The sequence below is a fragment of the Pelecanus crispus genome, chromosome 3 (assembly GCF_030463565.1).
Source record: "Pelecanus crispus isolate bPelCri1 chromosome 3, bPelCri1.pri, whole genome shotgun sequence".
Taxonomy (NCBI): domain Eukaryota; kingdom Metazoa; phylum Chordata; class Aves; order Pelecaniformes; family Pelecanidae; genus Pelecanus; species Pelecanus crispus.
The window spans coordinates 29,399,125-29,420,287 of record NC_134645.1 but is presented as its reverse complement, the minus strand read 5'-3'; the positions used below and the strand labels follow the sequence as shown (position 1 = coordinate 29,420,287).

The following is a 21,163-nucleotide window of genomic DNA, read 5'->3' as shown; positions in this document are numbered from 1 at the left end:
CGCCGGCGCATGCACCGGCCGCGTGCTCGCCCGCCGCGCCTGCGCCGCGCACCCCGATGACGCCCGGCCGGGCGTCATCGGGGTGCGCGGCGCAGCGCGCGGCGCCTACAGGACGTCTCCTCCCCGCTCTGCTTCTCATGAGGGCCTGGCGCGGGTTGCAGCGGGCCGTCTCCTCCGCCCTCTCCTCCGGCGATGGGGCGGCCCCCCGCGGGAGGCCTCGCAGGCGGGCCTGGGAGACGTCGCTGTCGCCGCTGGAGCGGGTGAGGCGGCTGCTGCCGCCGGAGGAAGCGGCGGCGGTGGGGCAGTGCGCGGCCGCCGCTCAGAGTCCCCCTGAGGAGGAGAAGGAGGCGGCGGAGGAGGCCGCCGCCGCCCCCCCTCAGGTGCCTCCTGAGGCGGCGGGAGCGCGTCCTGGCCCTTTCCGCGCTGGGGAGTTGGCTCTGGCAGAGGTGCGAAGGAAGCACAACACGACGCTGAAGCTGTTGTGCCGGCTGGCGGCGGATTCGGCCTTGGCCAGCCCCGGTGGCCTTCTGCCTCACCGCGACATCATCGGGCGGCTGCCCGGGCAGGTGCTGCGTACCTCGGCCGGGGCGCAGCTGCTGCTGAGGCGGCCCTCGTTGGAGGAATACGTGCTGCTGATGCCGCGGGGGCCCACCATCGCCTACCCCAAGGTACTGGCTGCTCACCGGGCTGGCCGGTGGCTGGGAAGTCACCGGCTGAATCTCGCCCTTAGTTTCCGAGACAAGTAACGTGCCATCTTTTTCTCACCCGCAGGATATAAGTGCGATGTTGATGATGATGGATGTCCACGCAGGAGACACCGTTTTGGAAACTGGCAGCGGGTCTGGCGCTCTAAGCTTGTTTCTGTCCAGAGCGGGTGAGAACCTGGTTTTAGAAAACATAGAAGCAGTGCAGTTCCCTTATCACATGTTGCCTTTCTTTTGACCAAATACTTATGGTCAGTTCTTCGAAGTCTTGCAGTAGTTCACATGTTCATATACAGTTTGTTGACTTAAAGGAAAGTTATGCCTGTGCCAGATCTAGTGCAGGGACTGCAAAACATTTTGACTGTATTTTGAAGGCCATAGTACAAAGGGTTACTGAAGGTCCTGCAGAAAGCTGAGTTTTAGCTATCATTATTGTTTGCTTTGGCTTAACCCTACTAGACTTTCTCTAATCTCTTGCCTTTCTCAGTTTCCTTTTCCTCATCTTGACGTGACTAATCAGATTCCTGGGTACCAGTGAAAATGTTTATGTGGACACACACTGGAATTTTTTCATGTTACAGCTAGTCTGGTTTGATCTAGGTCTCGGTGCTCTAAAAGGTAGAGAGCCTTTCTACTCAGCAATGTGAGTGAGGGTGAAACCTCACCTTTAAACTTCATCTCATCTGTAGGTGTCCTGTTAGCGGACCGCATTTCAGAGTAATTTGATTTATGGGCTCCTGGTAGAACAACTCCCTTCAGGAAAGAAAAAAACAAACCAAAAACCCCACAATCGTTTGCTGTAATTGCTTTTGCACACACCTGAAAAATAAAGCACCATTTGAATTTGGTTTTCAAAATGTTTGGGTTTTATTTAAATGTATTTCTGCTATTGCAGAATACTGCCCTTCTCTGCAATATTAAGGGACTTTTGAGGGTAAAGACAGGGGCCTTATCATGGATCATCTTGAACTGATACAGCAGAAAAACACGAGCTGCATATCCTGAAGGCTTATGTTCAAAGACAGGGTTTGTGGGCAACCCACTATCAGAGTAACTGAATACCTGAGGGTGCCAGCAGTGGTCGCTGAACCTGAGAAGCACCCTGTATCCTGAGCTTCTGTGAAACCTCAGCACTAACGCTTCTCTGACTATTTTCTAGTGTGTGTTATAAAGCATTGATGTAGACTATGCTCTCTTTGTAAAATGTTTATGGTTTGGGCTGCCTTTGTGGTTGTACTCTGTACCATTCAACAGTTCAAGATAGAAAACGTTTCAGTACTCCTGCTTACAGCCAGCCAAGTATCTGTGGGAGGTGATGCTTCCTCTTAGCTCTTGTGAGGGAGACAAACGGAACAAATCAGCTGCTCTTTTTGTTCAAGTCCATTAAATAACCTTAGAACTCGAGGGCAGTGAATTAGTTTTCTCTTACTCTCCCACGTAGCAACGCTGTGTATCTGCTGTTCCTTGGCACGTGCTCCAGGATAACAATACAAGGCTTTTTAGAAGCGCAAGTTTTTCTGAGGAAGTTCAGTATTCAGCAAGTATGTTACCAGTGTCATCGATCCAACCCTGCTCTGGGATGCCAGGTCACACTGCTGAGGATAACGTGAGGAATTAGGAACGGTTACACGTGGTGAATGGCACAAACCAGAGCACTGAGATCCATCAGGAGCTTAAAATTGCTGAGGGTGTGTAAGCAGCAGCAAAGGGAATCTGGAGGGTCCCCTACTGAGATGAATGAACAGAGCAGTTTGTTCTTCTTAGCCCTTTGGTTTAGCTGCAGTAATCTCCAGCTGGCATACTAATTCAGTTGAAAATGCTTATTTTAATGATCAGCCATTAAATGTTGCCCCAAGATCACTCAGGTGCAGGTGGTCTTGACATACGTTGGGCCCAGGTTTTGAGGTCAGCAGTTGCACCTCTGCTCCCTCTCTTTCTGCCTCCTACTGCTATTCCTTAGTTCCTTCCGATCATCTTTCTGCAATAAACTAGGGTTTTTTGTAGTTCCACAATGGGATTTTTAAGATAGTATGGGATTATCCTCAAAGCAACCACTGCTGCCATGGGAGCTAGAAGCTGACAAAACAGAAGATGAAAGTCAGCATTTCTGTTTCCAGAGATGCCTTTGGGGAGAGGGAAAGTAAGAGTCATTAGCTTTTCCCATCTTCTCCTACATGCAGACCTTAAATCCAAAGAAAGAGATTAAATACCTGATGTTGGCTAAGGCAAGTTAGCTTTTGCTAAATACAGCAAATTATTTTCTGCCTTGGGTATTCAGTCCACTGTGGCCATTTCATACAAAAACACCTGGACTTACCAGTTATTCCTCTCCTTTCTCAGTCTTGTCCAATAGGTTCCTTCCGATCACTTTAATTTAGCTGTAACTGTGCCAAGTCAGCAAAATCCTTGGCATCACCAGACTGTTAACCCTATCCATGGGAAGCAAGTAGTCCTTGTGTGCCAGTTCACCTCTGTCTTGAGGAGAGGTAAAATGGTATGAGATTGTATTGCTATTTTCAGATTTATTGAACTTAAACCAGTGCCAAATATGGACAGTGTTAGTCACAGTATAACACAATTTGGCGCTGACCCAGAAATAGATTTGATTTGCTCTTTCCTAATGGTGGCTGATTTTGCCAGCATTTAATAGAGTGATACCCAACAAGAAAAATAGCTGCTACACAGGTAAATGCTGGAACTAAATCTAGTGGACACATTACCAAGGTCCATGGAAGTATTTAATTTCCCAAATTTTCATTGATTTAACAGATTTCATTTAATCTCCTCTCTTAGTGTTACTCTCAGTTTGTTTTATTTTCCTTTCCTTCTTTTATCTTTCCCAGAAACCACTGACATGCAACAGGACAAAGTTAAGACTGTGTTAAGAATATAGCATTTTCCGTGACTTTAAGATCTTTGAGAACTGGAAAGTATGATGTATGCAAACTTGACATACTGCAGCTTCACAGTAATGAAGAGTTTTGCCTAGATATTTTGACTAGTTGTCTGTATTTTTCCAGAAGTCATTTTCAAAATGCAGGAAATTTTTGGAATTAGCAGAGGAAGGAGTAAGACTGTAAGACTGACCCCAATGTGACCAGTTTCATTCTTCCAGTAGTTCCAAACTGATAATCTTGAGTAAAAAGGAGTTGGTGCTGTGATTCTGCAGCTGCTTAAGGTGATAAAAGGCGACACTGCTGAAACCCTCCCTCCTTACATGTTGGCTCTGGCCTCTGTCTGATCCAGGGTGAGCTAGATCAGGGAGAGACTGCCGGGAAACCCATCCCTCTTTCGTTCAGTTTTCTGAATGGATTCACAGTGGGATCACATAGGTGAGGGAAGGAGCCTGGTGACTCCAACCTGAAATGGCTTAAAAAGTCACAGAACCTCACCCGCAGAGCTGCTGATTGCTGAAAGCTGTCTTTGCACGTTAAAAAGTAGCAAGGACAAAGAGAAGCTAATGGTGTGATAGGTTTGTGAAATTAGAGTAATACAAGGATAGAATAATACAGCAACGCACATCATGCTGTCTGTGCCTGGATGTCCTTGTAACACTTCCTTTATGAAGAACATTGTGTATTGGACCCATATGGTAAATGTCAGGAGAGTAAATTTGCACTTAAATAATTTATTACAGTTACAGACAATAAGAGGAAAATAACACATGCCTGTGTAAATCAAAGAGTACACTTGAAAACTTGTCTATGGGGCTGAGGTCGGTGAGCCGGCACGGAGGTTTTCTTAGCCTTTCCCCAACCCTGAAAAGGGACAGGTGGAGAAAGAACTATGCATGGAAAATAGCAAACCTTTGTAAAAATGAAGTTTGGGGGAAAAAAAAAAAAATTTAATCCAGCAGTTTCAAATCTTATTAACACCAGAAGCAGTCACTGTCTGTCAGCTTTAGAGCATCTGTGAGGAGTGACCGATGTAGCAGCTTTCTCGGCTGGTACCTCTGGTAGCTGTAGCAGGAGAATCATCAATTGCTAGGGCCACAGATGCTCGAGTTGCCTTTTGCCGCAGGAGTTACTTCAGCAGGGCATCTTAGGAACAGTTTGTACTACAACTATGCTTTATTGCATCTGTGGATCGATGGATTTCAGTCTGTGAAAGCACTTTATCTGCATATATTTTTTTTTAAATATAAAGAAAAAATAAACTGTAATTGTTTTGCATGTGATTATTTTCTAAAGTGAAGTTGAGATTTAAAGGTGTGCTCCTGTCATTTACTGTGCTACTTCTTTCTAAATTCGTTATAACAGAGGGGGGGGAGTAGTAAGTCTGGTTATCTTTTGTTCATTTTCAGTTGGGCCCAAAGGACATATTATAAGTTATGAAATCAGAGATGATCATCACAATTTAGCTAAGAAGAATTACAGGCACTGGCGTGCTGCATGGGAAATAGGACATAAGGAAGAGTGGCCAGATAATGTGGATTTCATTCTTAAAGACATTTCAACAGCTGCTGCGGATATGAAATCTGTAACACTTGACGCAGTAAGTCCAAAAAATCCCCCCATTTGATGTTTATTTTTTTTCTGCCTAAAATAAAACCTCTAGTGCTCACACTCACAATGGGATTGCCATATCTAGTTTAACATGAGAAAAAACAATCAGATCCTCATCAATGAAAGAAACATTGTGATTTATTTTTTTTTGTCAGATTACAAGTATTTTCAAGGTTTCAGTTACAGTTTCCCAAATGAAAGGGCTATATGGCTGTAGTACAGAAATACTACAATTAATCGCTGCTGTCTTGTAAGCGAAGTTACTTCTATTTTGGATATTTTTGTATCTGACTAAGACATAGATTTAAAATATAAATAAATTTAAGAAAAATACATAAGCTTATTGAAACTACAAATATGTAAACACTTTGCTATCAGCTACATAGAACGCACAATGTAACTAAGGCCTAAGTTAGAGTAAGGAACGCTACTGCTTGCTCTCCTCTCCTGCTGTTTATACCCAGATTTTGTAAAGGGAGGTGTGCTGGGGGAAACAGCTAGATGTTAACCACCCTTCCATGTAAAGCAGACAAACTACTTATGTGAACACTTCAAACAAATGACAGTTGTGTTAAACACATTGAGCAAAGAAAATACATAGTATAAAAATACCATTTTTAAAACTTTAATTGTAACTACACAGGAAGGATCAGATATTTCATATCTCATTGTTTTACAGTTTGAATAGTTTTCTAGCAGAAGATGGATAAATTACCAAAGACAAGTTTTCTAAATCTTGAAACAAACAGCAAGTTAGACATTGAGACTGTATTGTGATCTTTTTGTGATAAAGATGCACTTGAACATGCTTTTTTTTTTTACATTTGAAAACTAGATATCCAAAGGTGTTAGTAAATGTAGTCTTCTAAAGTTTTTATTAATGTCAACATTATGGAATTTAATTAGTAGGAGGTTGAACATTAACACAGGACTACTGTGTTGGTGAAATGCTACTTGCCGTTTTAATAGAAATTCATTTGGAAGTAGCAAGGACTTTGTTTTGTAAATGCGTGGACCTCAGGTTTCTCTAAGGTTTTGAGAGGCAGTAATAAAACTGGTTTGTGATTACATACTGCTGTTATATGCATTCTTTTGCCATAGATAAACGTTGTTTTTCCAAGCATTGTTGTAATGGAAAAAAAATAATATATATATTAATATTTATGGGGAAAACACATGCATCTTTCTTTTGCAGATAGTTCTGGATATGCTTAACCCTCAGTCAGCTCTGCCTATTGTACACCCAAGTCTGAAACAGGGTGGTGTGTGCGCGGTGTATTTAGCAAAGTAAGTTTTTACTTCTGGCACTTACGCATGTATTCAGGCATCACCTAGCATTGTTACAAAACCAAACATCTTTTAAAATATACATCCAGCAATAATGAAATGTTTAACTAAATTATTTTTTTCCCCATGTAATTTTTTCAGGGAGTTGCACTCAATATAAAGTACACTTGGCCATATCCTTTGGCATTTACTTTGGGAACGTTCTCATTATGGTCAGCGGAAGTTTTCGCTTAATGACATCCTCAAAATAATGTACTGTTTCCCAGTTCAGTAGTCAGGTTGCTTGCTCCTTTACCCTAAAATTGATGGACTTGTGTAACCTCAAAGGTAAAGAATGTGACAAAGGCAGTAGAATTGAGACTAATGGATTTGATTTGATTTTTCTAAATACTACTTTATCCTTTGCATTTCTTCAAAAGCATCACACAGGTTATTGACCTTTTAGACACAATACGGACCCGCAAGCTTCCTTTTTTGTGTGAAAGAATCATTGAGGTAACTCATAGAAATTGGCTGGTTCTCCCTGCTAAAATTAAGAATGGCAAATCAAGCCAAATGATGGAAACTCAAGAAAATAGTGAAGAACCACCTCAAAAGCAATACGAAGAAATCCACATTCAGGATCAAGTAGTTCTTAAAGAAAGTGAATACAATGGTAAGAACATTATTGCTGATGAGAGATCCTGTTACTGCAATTTGATAACCCAAGGATACAATGAAGGCAAAGTCTGTAGGAAGAAGGCAGTATTTTATTCTTGGGTCAGCTGAGATTGTTGTGAAGAATAGACAAGCTTCTGGACAGCCTAGACCTTGTCAGGTTTGAAAAAGGATATATTAATTGTCATTAAGTTTAAATATCTTACTAAAAATTAGACTAAATAGAAAATAAATTGCAATCTGCAAATAAAGAATGACTGCCCTTCTACTACTGTTCTCAAATTCTTATTTTTTAATGAAATTCAGTCCTCTGTACTCGTCCTGTAGCTGGTTTACAGGACCCGGATTGGCTTAAGGATTCCATAGAGGAAACATTACCAGTGTGCTCTATTTTGTAATCACGCTGCTCTGGCAAATCCAAAATACATGCCTCATACTAATACAGATTTGCAAAATCCATAGTAGAGCAGCAGTCTGAATGTGCTGATAGGTGACAACAAAGCACTTCAACAGAAGCAAAAAGAAAATGAAAGTATGTCGGGGAAAAATAATCCATGTGCATTGGCAATTCTAGTCTACATGTATGTTTTAAACTTGTTAGAAAGAATTAAAAAAAAAATTTATTTCTCCCAGAATCACTTTCTGATGATGCTGAAACATACTGCTCGGTGCCCTACGTTGCTAGACCATCTTATTGGCAGGATGCTCATTCAGGTGAGACACTTGAAAAATGTTTTTGCATCTTAAATGTTTAAGTGGTATTTTATTTTCAAAAATACTATCTTTTGTACTAGCATTTGACATGCTACTATATCATGGAATCATAAAACTTATAATAATAAACTAAGCGTTGTATATTGAAATACTGAAGTAGTAACTTGTTTTGTTTTTTAATTAGCATTCCTTACCAAGCTGAGAAAGTTTCGACCACTGGTTTCTTGATGCTGCTGAGATGTTAGCTGCTAATTTGAGTGTTGTATCAGAATAAAATAAAATGTTACAAAATAAATGCTGCTACATTTTGCAAGTTGTGTAACTTACGTTTGAAATCCCACCTACTATTTAAAGGGAAAAGTTGTAATAGAATCATCAGGTATGGTGTCACTATGCAACACAGACTGTTCCGCAACGCAGCACATCTGTTCTGTCTCCCTGGGTATATTTCATTTTTCACTGCTTGAAAACCAGTCCATGGATTTGTCTTGGTTGAAGGTGCTACCTTGTGTCCTTTTGTTGGACAGGCTCTGACAGTCTACCAGAAATAAGGAGAAAAAAAATCTAGTAAGAAAATAATGTATCAAAGTCTGCCCTTTGAAATGCAGGTGAAGCTTCCGACTTCACTGGCTGCCAACTGGTGGCTATCAGTTTTTTTAAGACCAATGTTCTTAAAGCACAACTGTAAGAGAAACTGAAATTCACTGAATTGGTTATCTTGATAAAGCTGTGCTTATTTCAAGAAAAAGACCAGTTGTTGACAGGTATACCTTTGGTTCACCTCCACTAGCCATGCTGAAAGTTGCCTGGTTATTTGTGTGCTTTACATAAAGCATTCTCAAATGGTCAAAATAAACACAATTTTTTTCTGACCTTTGTCAGATATGGAAGACAAGAGCCCTCAAGTAAAAATAGATTTTAAATTAAATCTTTTAGGGTCTCCCATAAGTCTCCACATAAGCATGTGGTGACACGTTAAATTTATTAAATGACATGTTGTAGCCACCTGACTACTTCTGTATCTCATGGAAGATTCAAATGCCAAATTTTTCAGAGTTGAAGCATCTCTTGAGAATCACAGTTGTACTGAAGCTGTCAAAAGCAGTAACACAATCCTACTAGAATAGTGAAAATGTGGATATTAGTGAGAACATATGCAAGTAAAAAATAGAGCTGTAATTGTAACCCTCTATTAAATAAGTATACTAAGAACTCCACAGTGGTTAAACACATGAAAGCATCTTTGCAGAACTGAGGCCTTGTACAGGTCCCCTGGGAAGTTTACCTCTCATTGTTTAGTTTATTATTAAGAGTGGAACACACTTGACTGTTTGCCCCATAACTGCTGTATGTAATAGAGGCTTCTCATACAAAGGCTCAGGATGCTATTTGGAGTAGATTAATGTGCAAAGATTCAATTACGTAGAACAGTTTTCACAATAAACTCTTGTATTGTTTTCTACTTGTAGTACTCCAATCTTAAACGGAAATCTTGTATAAACTCTGTCAACAATTAAGATACACTTAAAGGAAAAGTGTATCCCAAGTAGCTAGCGATAGGACAAGAGGAAATGGGCTCAAGCTGCGCCAGGGGAGGTTTAGATTGGATATTAGGAAAAATTTCTTCATGGAAAGGGTGGTCAAGAATTGGAACTGGCTGTCCAGAGAGGTGGTGGAGTCACCATGCCTGTAAGTGTTCAAAAAACAGGTAGACGTGGCACTCTGGGACATGGTTTAGTGGGCATTGGTGGTGTTAGGTTGATGATTGGACTGATGATTTTAGAGGTCCTTTCCAACCTTAATGATTCCTAGTTTTTACTGTCATTATAAATAATCCAGCCACCAAGACAGGAAACATGAAATTGCTACTCTACCCTTAATTGGTTTAGTGATGGACTTGGTAATGTTAGGTTAATGGTTGGACTGGATGATCTTAAAGGTCTTTTCCAACCTAAACGATTCTATGATTCTATGAAAACATGAACTGTGATTTAACATACATGTAAACTGATGACAGCAACTGAGCAACCTGCCCTCTCTAAAAACAGAGCTCTCCACAAGAGCACTTTAACTCACACACACTCTTAACTCACATGACACACCCCAGTATTTTACTGTTTCTTCTAGCCAATCCTAAGTGTTTAAAATAGGATTCGCAATTTAATTTATAATGCAAGAAAGTAATAAATGCCTAATAGACTGGAACGCAACCCAAAATCTACCAGAGTAGACGAAGGTAATTTGAAGAGACTGAGAATATAAAAGCAGTTGGTGCTTCCAGGAAGTCATAGAATCAGAATCAGAGAATGGTTTGGGTTGGAAGGGACCTTAAAGATCATCTAATTCCAACCCCCCTGCCATTGCTAGGGACACTAGACCAGGTTGCTCAGAGCCCCATCCAACCTGGCCTTGAACACTGCCAGGAATGGGGCATCCACAACTTCTCTGGGCAACCTGTTCCAGTGCCTCACCACCCTCAGAGTGAAGAATTTCTTCCTTATATCTAGTCTAAAGCTACCCTCTTTCAGTTTAAAGCCATTAGCCCTTGTCCTATCACTACACGCCCTTGTAAAAAGTCCCTCTCCAGCTTTCTTGTAGGCCCCCTTCAGGTACTGGAAGGCTTGCTGTAAGGTCTCCCCAGAGCCTTCTCTTCTCCAGGCTGAACAACCCCAACTCTCCCAGCCTGTCTTCACAGGAGAGGTGCTCCAGCCCTTGGATCATCTTCGTGGCCCTCCTCTGGTCTCACTCCAACAGCTCCGTGTCCTCCTTATGTTGGGGGCCCCAGAGCTGGACGCAGTACTCCAGGTGGGGTCTCACCAGAGCAGAGGGGCAGAATCACCTCCCTCGACCTGCTGGTCACACTGCTTTTGATGCAGCCCAGGATACAGTTGGCTTTCTGGGCTGCAAGCGCACATTGCCGGGTCATCAACCAACACCCCCAAGTCCTCCTCAGGGCTGCTCTCAACCCATTCTCCGCCCAGCATGTATTTGTGCTTGGGATTGTCCTGACCCAGGTGCAGGACCCTGCACTTGGACTTGTTGAACTTCATGAGGTTCACACGGGCCCACCTCTGAAGCCTGTCAAGGTCCCTCTGGATGGCATCCCTTCCCTCCAGCATGTTGATCGCACCACACAGCTTGGTGTCGTTGGCAAACTTGCTGAGGGTGCACTCAATCCCACTGTCCATGTTGCCAACAAAGATGTTAAACAGCACCAGTCCCAATACCAACCCCTGAGGAATGCCACTCCTCACTGGTCTCCACTTGGACATTGAGCCATTGATCGCAACTCTGAGTGCAACCAACCAGCCAATTCCTTATCTACCGAGTGGTCCATCTGTCAAATCCATGTCTCTCCAATTTAGAGACAAGGATGTCATGTGGAGCAGTGTCAAATGCTTTGCACAAGTCCAGGTAGATGACGTCAGTTGCTCTTCCCTTATCCACCAGCACTGTAACCCCATCATAGAAGGCCACCAAATTTGTCAGGCATGATTTGTCCTTAGTGAAGCCATGTCAGCTGTCACCAATCACCTCCTTATTTACCATGTGCCTTAGCATAGTTTCCAGGAGGATCTGCTCCATGATCTTGCCAGGCACAGAGGTGAGACTGGCCTGTAGTTCCCTGGGTCTTCCAAGGAGCTCCTTGTTCATCCATGCAGGCTGTGAGGGATGAAATGGCTGGACATTTGTCTCAAAGCTTGCCCACATGAAGCTGGCAGAATCTTGCAGGAAAGCGTGTGGGGTGTCGCCCGCTCGCACGACAGCAGGGACGGCGGCAAGGCCATGGTAACAGCCTGCTTGGAGCAAACAATTGGCTGTGGGCATGCGCATGCGGTTGGCACGTGAGACCCCGGGCATAGGGGGGCTCGGAGATGCAGGATACATGCCGTCGCCCTGGGCAAGCAGGATGCAAGGGAGTTCTGTGCAAGCCTATAAAAGACCACCATCCCAGACCCCAGTGTGATCACCCACCACCAAAGACCCCAGAAACGTGGACCCCTGGGATTCTGCGGATCCGTGGTGGTGACTATTTGCGCTTTTCTATCCCGAACTCTTGCTTAATTTCCCATCTTGCCTTCCTTCTTTCTCTATCGCTATTTTTCTCTCTACTCCGAGTGATTAATAAACGGGTGGACTTACGACATCTGACCTTGTTTGTGTCTTAATCTCACTTGACGGGATCGAACCTGAAATGAGAGGTTGGTCTAGCCGCCCCTAGCCTCCCAGACTCGTCTGAGGTCGGTTAGAATGCAAGGGGGCCCTCCTCTCATCCAAATCGGATCGTAACACAGGCCCCCTGGCGTTTTTGCCTGACTTCCTCTTTGTTGGGATGCATCGCTCCTGCGCTTGGAGGAGGTGATCCTTGACGATTACCCAGCTTTCTTGGGCCCCTCTTCCCTCCAGGGCTTTATCCCATGGTACTCTACCAAGCAGATCCCTGAAGAGGCCAAAGTCTGCTCTCCTGAAGTCCATCCAGGACATCCGGTGAGCTTGCTCTGCGCCCTCCTCGGTGCCCTAAGGATCTTGAACTCCACCATTTCATGGTGATTGCCGCCAAGGCTGCCCTTGAGCTTCACATTCCCCACCAGCCCCTCCCTGTTGGTGAGAACAAGGTCCAGCATAGCACCTCTCCTCGTTGGCTCCTCTGTCACCTGGAGAAGGAAGTTACCATCAATGCATTCTAGGAACCTCCCTGATTGCTTATGCCCTGCTGTGTTGTCCCTCCAACAGGTACTGGGGTGGTTGAAGTCTCCCATGAGGACCAGGGCTTGTGAACATGAGGCTGCTCCTATCTGTCTGTAGAGGGCCGCATCCGCTCGGCCTTCCTGGTCAGGTGGCCTGTAGCAGACCCCCATTAAAATGTCACCTGTCCCTGCCCTCCCTTTAATCCTGAACCGTAAGTTCTCAGCCAACTCCTCATCCATCCCCAGGCGGAGCTCCATGCACTGCAGCTGGTCATTGACATAGAAGCAAGAGACAAGATGTGAAAACAAAAATGAAACTATGGCAGTAAAAGCACAGTTCTGCCAAGGTAACTGCATTTGTAATAGGGATTTCTACTAACACGTAGAGATCACGTCTTGTCATGCCAAGAAGGACACAGTAGTCCCTACAGTAGTCTAAAGGGCAAATCTGGCCTCAGTTGCCTAAACTACTTGAAAATTATTTGCAATATTAAACCATACCTTGGCTGTAATAAAAAGGAGAGTCAACAAATGTTTTTTCAGTTGGAAGGGTATCCTTCAAATTCTGAGATGAATGTAATTCCATCATCTCCAAAGTGCCAGTAGATGAGGAGGAAGATGATGATAATCCTAGTCGTACAAATCTTCCTTTCTTACCACAAAGCGAGCAATCTGTAGGAGCAGCACTAGATCCTTGGGGCAGCTGTACTTCATTACTGTAGTTTCTCACAGCTCCACTGTGGTGCTCAGAACGTTCTCGTTGCCATATGTAATGTGTTGGAGCAATAGCCATCACCTATCAGAACAGCCGTTAACATCAGAAACCATAAAAATAATGGGAAAACATACAGCTGAAAATGAGGAATCTGATTCATGTATGGCAGAGAATGTATACTACGTAGCTGAAATGGATATCATCTATTATATACCTGCTTCTATCTCACTAGAAAGTTTGCTACCTTAGGCACAAGTAAGTGAACCAGTTATGAATCAGATGTGGAAACACAACAGTTTACAGCTGTGTATATTCATGGGAATCATCAAAAATACCAGTTCATGCTTTGTATGTTGGACTGAAGACGGTGTCTTTTACTAACTACTAAACATCAACTAGATGGATCTTCTGGTTCACAACGTCACTGAGCAGATGACCATTGGAAGCCGGGAGGGTACGCTGGGAAAAGCATTCTACACTTGCCTTGTTCCTTGTACGCTGCCCCTAAGCACCTAATCCCACCCCAGAGATGGGATTCTAGAGTAAATGAGATTTTCTTTTTCACCAGCTGTAGTAAACATTATGTTCTTAGAACATGACAGGGCTTTTCCAGACAGATACATTGCACCTGAAAAGTGAGGGATGTCTTTCTTCCCCTCCTAATATGTTTGAAAAATGTAGGTTGTAACACTGCACTAACAGCAGAGAATGTTAAAAGTGTGTCCTTCTGAGGTTTTTTAAATACAGTGAAAAATCCTTACCTTAGAAAGCCAATTGAATTTATATTATTAATTTTGAAGGGATTAAAATTTCACATGAGGTGCTGGGATTTTTATTTGAAGGTTTTACTTGTGTACAAACTTATAATTTGTAAAGCAAACACACACACGAATTATTTCTAAAGTGAAGTAAAACAAATTTTAAATAAAAATATTTGCGTAAAGCAGAAAGATTCTAGTCAATAAAAACTTCACTTTTAACAGTAGTGCAATGTAAAATATTCTAGTTTACCTTAAAAGCACAGTTTCAAAGAATGTATTTTAAATGCAGAAGAAAAAAACATTCACGGAGGATAAACGGCCCATTATGTTTTAGGTGCATCTTTTCTTTCCCATGACTTGTCTACACACTTTAGGGAAGAAATTATTTGTAGAGAGCAAGATTGTTAGCTGGTATTAATTTTTGTAGTTTCAACATCTACAATACTAAAACCCTCCCTACCTCTTCACAGCAGCGTCTGCTTACAATAGCCCTGTAGTCAATTCTACTCCATAGCTGATCTCTTAACTTTAAGAAATCAGGGTAGAGCTTTCTCCAGGCTTTTCCCAAAGCCCATGGGAAAATTTCATACTTGGATTCTTCATTGTCTTCTTCAACTGTATTTGCCAGATACCTTAAAAAAATATTTATGTTTGTGTCTGTAAATGTTGTTCAGTCTTAAATCACTGTATTGGTATGATTTCTAACATTAAAAGACATAATATTGAAGTAGTTCTTTTTCCTAATATTGTGAGAAAAACTGCTAACAAAATACAGCCTTCTCTCAGGAGTACAGTATTTTCTTAATCAGAAAGTTTCATGGGTATCTTTTGGGTAAATAGAAACTTAAGCTATTATAAAAATCACTTTACCCTCAAGTCTCCTAAATGAGTAGATATGCAAGAACTAACATACCCTGACAGCTTTATCCAAACCAGCAAGATACCCTTGCACTAAAATGCACAGTTTCAGACTGACTCTCAAAGTAAAGCTCAAAACTCTCTTACATAATTTTAAACTTTCTATTTTCTACTTTATGGATTTTAGCTATTCTTGGAAAATTATATTGCTCACATTAAATTAGCAGCAAACAACTAAATACAGGTCTACCTTCATGTATAAACAAAAACCTTAAATGACATTTTTTTAACGTCTCTATTTCTCCCTTCACTATGTGCTGCTTCTGGTTCTGGGTCATCTATTCGGACAGCAGGAAAATATTTACTTCCTCTGGATCCACCCGATACTAAATTCCTGTAAATAGTACCTGAAAAAATTATGACTTTTAGTCTCCTCCCTAATTTTCTGACTTGCTCCTAACCTAATATTCCCTCTAGTCTCAGCCTCACCAGACCCTTTGTCCCTTTCTAATCGTCTCGCTCTTCTGGCCTGGCTTTTCTCCCTTCACTGAAGTCAGACAGCTTCCTCCTCCATGCTCAGTGGATGCTACCCAGAATACCGTTTACAGCAGAAGAAACAGCCATCTTTCTCCCCCCATTAGCGTGCAAATCAGAGCATCTGAGAAGCGCTATTATAGAAAAAGATGACCTGAGCACCATGATACTATGAAAGAAAATGCTGAATCACTCTGCAGGTATAGCCAAATATGGAGAGATTATAGGTTTGGTAAAGACAGATTCCTGATTGCACCTCTGTTTCAAAGTATAGAAGTTTTAGAACTGTTTCAAAAAAGTTCTCAGAAATTCTCCAGCAACATTTTGACAGCTGACTTAAATCATGTTGACAGAAACTATAATAAAAAGTTACTCCCGGCATGCCTATCATGATGAAATATTTCAGTACAAATGACTTCAAGGCTGGCAAAGATATAAAATAGGGTCTTATAACAGGAAGTGTGAGCCACATATATGTTGTCATGTATTGTCCTGCGTACATTTCTCGTAATGCTTAAAAAAGTTCAGAGATTTACAGTTTGGTAGGCAGAATGCCATACTATGTATCACAACACCAACGCAAATGTCCCCTCACTGCTGCTCAAGCTTGTTCCACACAGGTGGTCATCAGAGGAAGAATACTGAATTTGCACTATTTATATATATAGTATGTAGATTACGCTTCTATACTTCATATAGAACCCAAACAACTACACAGTCATTAAAGAAGTCTCATCGTGTATCGCAATTATCAGTGGCATAAACAAAGAAATAAAATAATGCAAAGTTTATCCTAATAAAACCTAATAAAACCAGATAATTTTAAAGTACTTACAGAGCGACAAAGAAATTGAGTCTGGTGTGCTCATTTATAGTGAAGTTAGCTCTCTTGAAATAAACGAAAGTCATTGCCAAGAGATACTGTTTTAAAATGTAAAATGTTACATTCATTATTAAGTATTAATCTTTTATTTCAGTACATCATTTCCTAAAATGTTTCACACATTTATCTTGCACCGAGATATTTTGGTCATTTTTATCAATGAGGAAAGCATAACTTGAGTTTCTTGAAGCTTCCGTATGTACACATTAGAAAAAAATTATGGTCTGTATTTGCATTACAGTATCATTTGATTAAGAGCAGATTTTTCACTCAATAGATGTTCTATTAACTAAGAGGGAAATACACTTACCTTGTCTGCAATTTTGCAGCAATAGTCCATCCAAAGGAAGTCTTGGATTAGATCATCAGCTGCAACAAAAAAGTTGTAGCATTTCAAACACCAAATTTTTTTTTGTTAGAAAGTATTTGTAAATAAGTAACAGATGGTCCTTTTATTACACCAAATAAAAAGAAAGAAGCTAGACCCAGCAGCAGAGAACAAAGAAACTGAGTGGAGAAAGAGATTAAGTATGAAAAAACTTAAGCGACAAAAGAACACAAACTACCAGAAAGGCAAGGTGGAAAGTCTAGTGATGGCATTTCATTCATTCTCAAGTAATAGCAAGTGAAGGTGAAAAATCACCAGTATTTTTTTCTATTTACGTAACTTCTTCCTGCATTAAGTGGTTCCATCTAACAGCATACCGCTATTTCTGATGAACCATAGACCATTGAGATCTCTGCACCTTCATTACCTGACAGCCTTTGTAAGGCAGTACTTGCTTATTTGTGGTCAGTGCATCACTGTCTGTGAACACGTACTATAACAGGATTACCGCAAACTCTCTCTGATTCACTCCTGTATTCAAGTTTCAAATAAAACCCAAGTGTATTCTGCCACTATTACTTAATCTCTTCACTAAACTAAATAAATACAAAACCACATATGAGAGAGACAAATGCAGAAGAGATGCTACAACTCCTCAGATTTTCTTCCCATTCCACTTCTTGCCTAAATGTTTATTCCCACAATAAATAACAAAGACTGGGAGCCCAGCCTTTTTTAAGCCTTGTGTAAAACAAGATGTACATTGTTTTATATGTATTTGTTGAAATATAAGAGAAAATAGAAAGGAAAGGGAAATGATCATAAAAAGAAGTATCACCTTGGTTTCATTTGTGATTTAAAAAGACACTTTTCATCAGTTTGGTAGCATTTTTTTGTATTTTTAACTTAAGCATTAAATATTTATACACTAAAATATAGCAACAAAATACGTTTACACAAAGACATGGCCATTAGGAGCTATATAAAAAGCACTCCCAAAATTAATGAGCTTAGAAAACATACTTGCTTAATAGTTTTCTACTGTTCAGTCAATGCTTCAATATTTATCATTATTAACCTACCAAATAATTTGAAGAAAGCTGTCATTTCCTGACGCTGAATAACTACACGTGGTCCCTTTGGACATTTATATTTAGGACTAAGAACCTTTTTTTCACAATTTTCTTCATGGTCTTTACAAGTAGGCCGCTTTAGTCTGATAAGGTTTTTTTTCCAATATGATCGGGATGCACTTGATTTTACACGAACAGTGACAGTGGGAGGTGTCTGACACACCAGATTGTGTCTCATTTTGGTAAGTAAAGGTTCCTGCTAAAAAAAAGAAGAAATAAACTACAAAAATAGTCAGCTTGAGCAACAGTTCTCTGTATTTCTTTTGTTCAAATTAAGCGTTTCAATAGAGCTTGTATGTCAGGTGACAAAAAATTGTGTCAGTACTAATTATCTGAGTCTTGTGCCCTAAGCTAACTATGTGGATTTCTTTAATTTAGTTCTAATTTGATAAAGCTCTTTTTCAGTGGAAGGCACCATCAATCTTTTTCCATTCAAAATTCTGAAAAATGGAAAAAAATCCTTTCCAGAAAAAGTTGCCATTTGTCAGTTCCTCATAGCTCTACACACTTACTCAGATGTGCCAAAAAATACCCATTCCTCCCTTGCAATTTGTGACTGTGTATTTTTAGAAGAACATTAGTAGAATTAATGCAACAGAACCATAAGCAAGCCATACAACATTAAAATTGAAGTCTTGAGCTCTTAATTTTTGTAACATTTGGTTATAGCCATTGGAAATAAAAACTTATCCCTCCAGTAGGACATATCCTGAAGGCATAAACAAGGAAACAAACCTGAGGTGTTTGTAACTGTAAAAATCAAGCAGATACCAAACGGAGTGTGAGGAAAGGTACTTTTACACAGGAGCAAATGCACTTACTCCTTCAGTAGGTCTCTCCACAGAGCATAGAGCCGTCTGAGGCCGGCTCATAGCAGCCCACCTGGCTCTCCAGCCCCTAGTTAGCTGCCACATTAAAAACAAACAAACAAACCACAAAAGCCCCTCACGTGTGGTTGCGATGACGCCCTATTTGGGCCCCAGCAGCTATGCCCGGAGCCCTCCCCTCAGCAGCCCTTCCCCCGAGCCGCGGCCCCACAGCGCGGCCCGCCGCCGCGCCGCTGGAGCTGGCGTCTCTCGCAGCCAATCGGAGCGCGGGAGGCAGCCGCCTCAGCCAATCGGGCGGCGGGAGACTCTTACCTCCCCCACCCTCCTCCCTCCTGCCGCGTGGAGGCGTCGGTTGCGCGGCTCCCGCGGAGCCCGCCCCGGGCCCGCCAGCCAATCGGAGAAGGGCGCGGCCGTTGCTAGGCGGGCGGGCAGGAGGGAGGGGGAGGAGCGCTGCGGCCTCGCCCGTCCTTCACAGGCACCGGGAAAAGCGCGCCCTAAGGTGCCCAAAGCGTGGCACGCTGACTTAATGGGTTTAGAAACCTCTAAGCTAATGTCGTAGCTCCTTGCGGTGACGCGACCCTCGTCAGGCACCCGGCCGGTGCCCGCAGGGGTCTCACGGCATCGCTTTCCCACGCAAGACGAACCCCGAAACCGGCGCGTCCGGTCACTCTGGGTGTGTCGACACAGGGACACGTCTCTATTTTTTGCCTTTTTTTTTTTTTTTTTTTTTTTTGTTTTCTTTCCCCGGTGCGGCTTCACCCTGGCGTCCCGAGGGAGCGTTTGGTGTGAGCGGCCGTGAGGCTGCCGCGGCCGTGAGGCGGCTGCCGCCATGGCGTGAGGGGAGAAACGGGACAGCGCTGCCTTCGTGCCCTTGCTCCTTCCTCTACCGCAAGCTACTCTGCAACTTGATTTTAATCTCCCAGCCGCCCAACGACGTTGTAAAAGCTTCCTTAAAGCATCTCCCCAGGATGATAAACATCTCCCCAGGAGACAGAGGACGCGAGGGAGAAGGCGTACCTAACTTTAAAGAATATTAAAAACACAGGTGCAATATGCCCTGCTGTTACTTTTCCACAGAAGCAGTTCATGCATGTAGCATTACGCAATTAGTCTACGGCAGTCTGTTGAAATGTAGTAACAACAATGAAAAACTCCCTCTGCTAGTAAGATTCAGTGTGAACTCTTACTGTCGTCTTTTGTTATAAGAGCAAAAGATTTATTGCAGGAAGGTGGCAAGAAATACATCCAATTTCATTGTTTCCCCCTGTACAGGCCAATTAAAGTGTAACCGGTCTCATTTGTTACGGTAATGAGAGGTCTTTTTTACTCCTTCCTCATCTTTTATTAATAATTTGCTAGGTATCTTTATTTAGGTGCTCTGAGTTAGCGAGCGCATTCAGGGAAAGGTCATACCAAGTTTCTGATAGTGTACTCTAGAGAAAAATCCCATCAAGTGGTAAATGTACAAACTAACAACATCTCTGTATGGAACAGGGTGAAATCAGGAAACTTGGCAGCGTGGTGGAGACAATACCAAATACATCAGTTCACAAAAGTCTCTTTGAGGTTCTCTCTTAATATACATGTGTTCAGGTTGAGTTACCCTGCATTGAATTGTTCTTTATTTTTGTGTAATAACTCTCATCTAAGGAACTCAAAGCACTCTTCAATTAATTACTATTCATTTGATAACTGTGGAAAACAAAGAAAGGATAAGTTACCGAAACTTCCATATAACCATCTAAACCATTCAGACTAGGAAACAAGCTTCTGTCATTTTTTTGCCCTACTGCAAAACATAAAACTGCAATGATAACTGTGAAGCGCATGCATTCTTATTCTTTACATCTTCACATTTGTATTCCATGGCTTACAATGTAGATCTTTATCCACACAGAGCTTTCCAGGGTTTGTATGGGTTTTTTTCCTGTAGCTCTCCCCTTTCTAAAATATTTTTTGAGCTGGTGGTTCTGCAGTGAAATATTAGAAGATTAATTTTTCTTTTCACTCTCAAAGATCTGTTACAATCAAGTTATTCAACAGGTACTGTGACTCTCTAACCCCTACTGTACTGTCCCCTACCTCCCAGGACGCAGGGCTCTGCTCTGACACAGACCAGCTGCATAACCTCGGCTCAGACTCTGAGGAAACCGAAGTTGGGCGAAAAATCTGTGAGAAAGTCTGCAACTTTACCTTTCTTTCCTTGTAGTACTCCACAGACTGAGGTAGGATTGTTGAGATGGGGATGACTCAAGGATTCAACTTGGAAACATTATGAAGAAACGTCAACGTGGAAAGGTTGATGCCTGAACACAGTGACAAGAAAGAAACAAAACTTTACCTGACTATATCCTCTGCATGATATAGTGGACTTAACTAGTTCTCAACTTTAGATATTATTGACTGCAGTTTTTAGAAGGCTGAACAATTCATTCAAGAATTATCTGAAAGAATGTAGTTTTCTGATTTCCAGGTAGCTCGCTGGACATCAGGGGGCACTGTTTCACCACAAGGAATTAAACTGAGACAATGTGGCATTTATCTAGTATAGTACGCTGGATTTCATGTT

The 21,163-nt window shown here is 42.0% G+C and overlaps 2 protein-coding genes across 2 annotated transcripts; one reads left to right on the top strand and one right to left on the bottom strand.

Moving 5' to 3' along the window:
* The first annotated feature begins 137 nt into the window (after positions 1-137).
* On the top strand, positions 138-8,124 carry TRMT61B (tRNA methyltransferase 61B). Its single transcript, XM_075707196.1, has 7 exons — positions 138-668; positions 772-874; positions 5,008-5,198; positions 6,405-6,496; positions 6,916-7,151; positions 7,787-7,867; positions 8,052-8,124. Exons 1-7 carry the CDS (start codon positions 138-140, stop codon positions 8,093-8,095), a joined length of 1,278 nt encoding a protein of 425 aa, XP_075563311.1. The 3' UTR covers positions 8,096-8,124.
* A 192-nt stretch (positions 8,125-8,316) lies between these two features.
* Positions 8,317-17,945, bottom strand: SPDYA (speedy/RINGO cell cycle regulator family member A). The gene is made up of 6 exons (XM_009479327.1): positions 17,717-17,945; positions 16,617-16,675; positions 16,259-16,344; positions 14,492-14,663; positions 13,057-13,351; positions 8,317-8,405 (listed from the first exon to the last, which is right to left on the bottom strand). Exons 1-6 carry the CDS (start codon positions 17,943-17,945, stop codon positions 8,317-8,319), a joined length of 930 nt encoding a protein of 309 aa, XP_009477602.1.
* Positions 17,946-21,163: the final 3,218 nt, after the last annotated feature.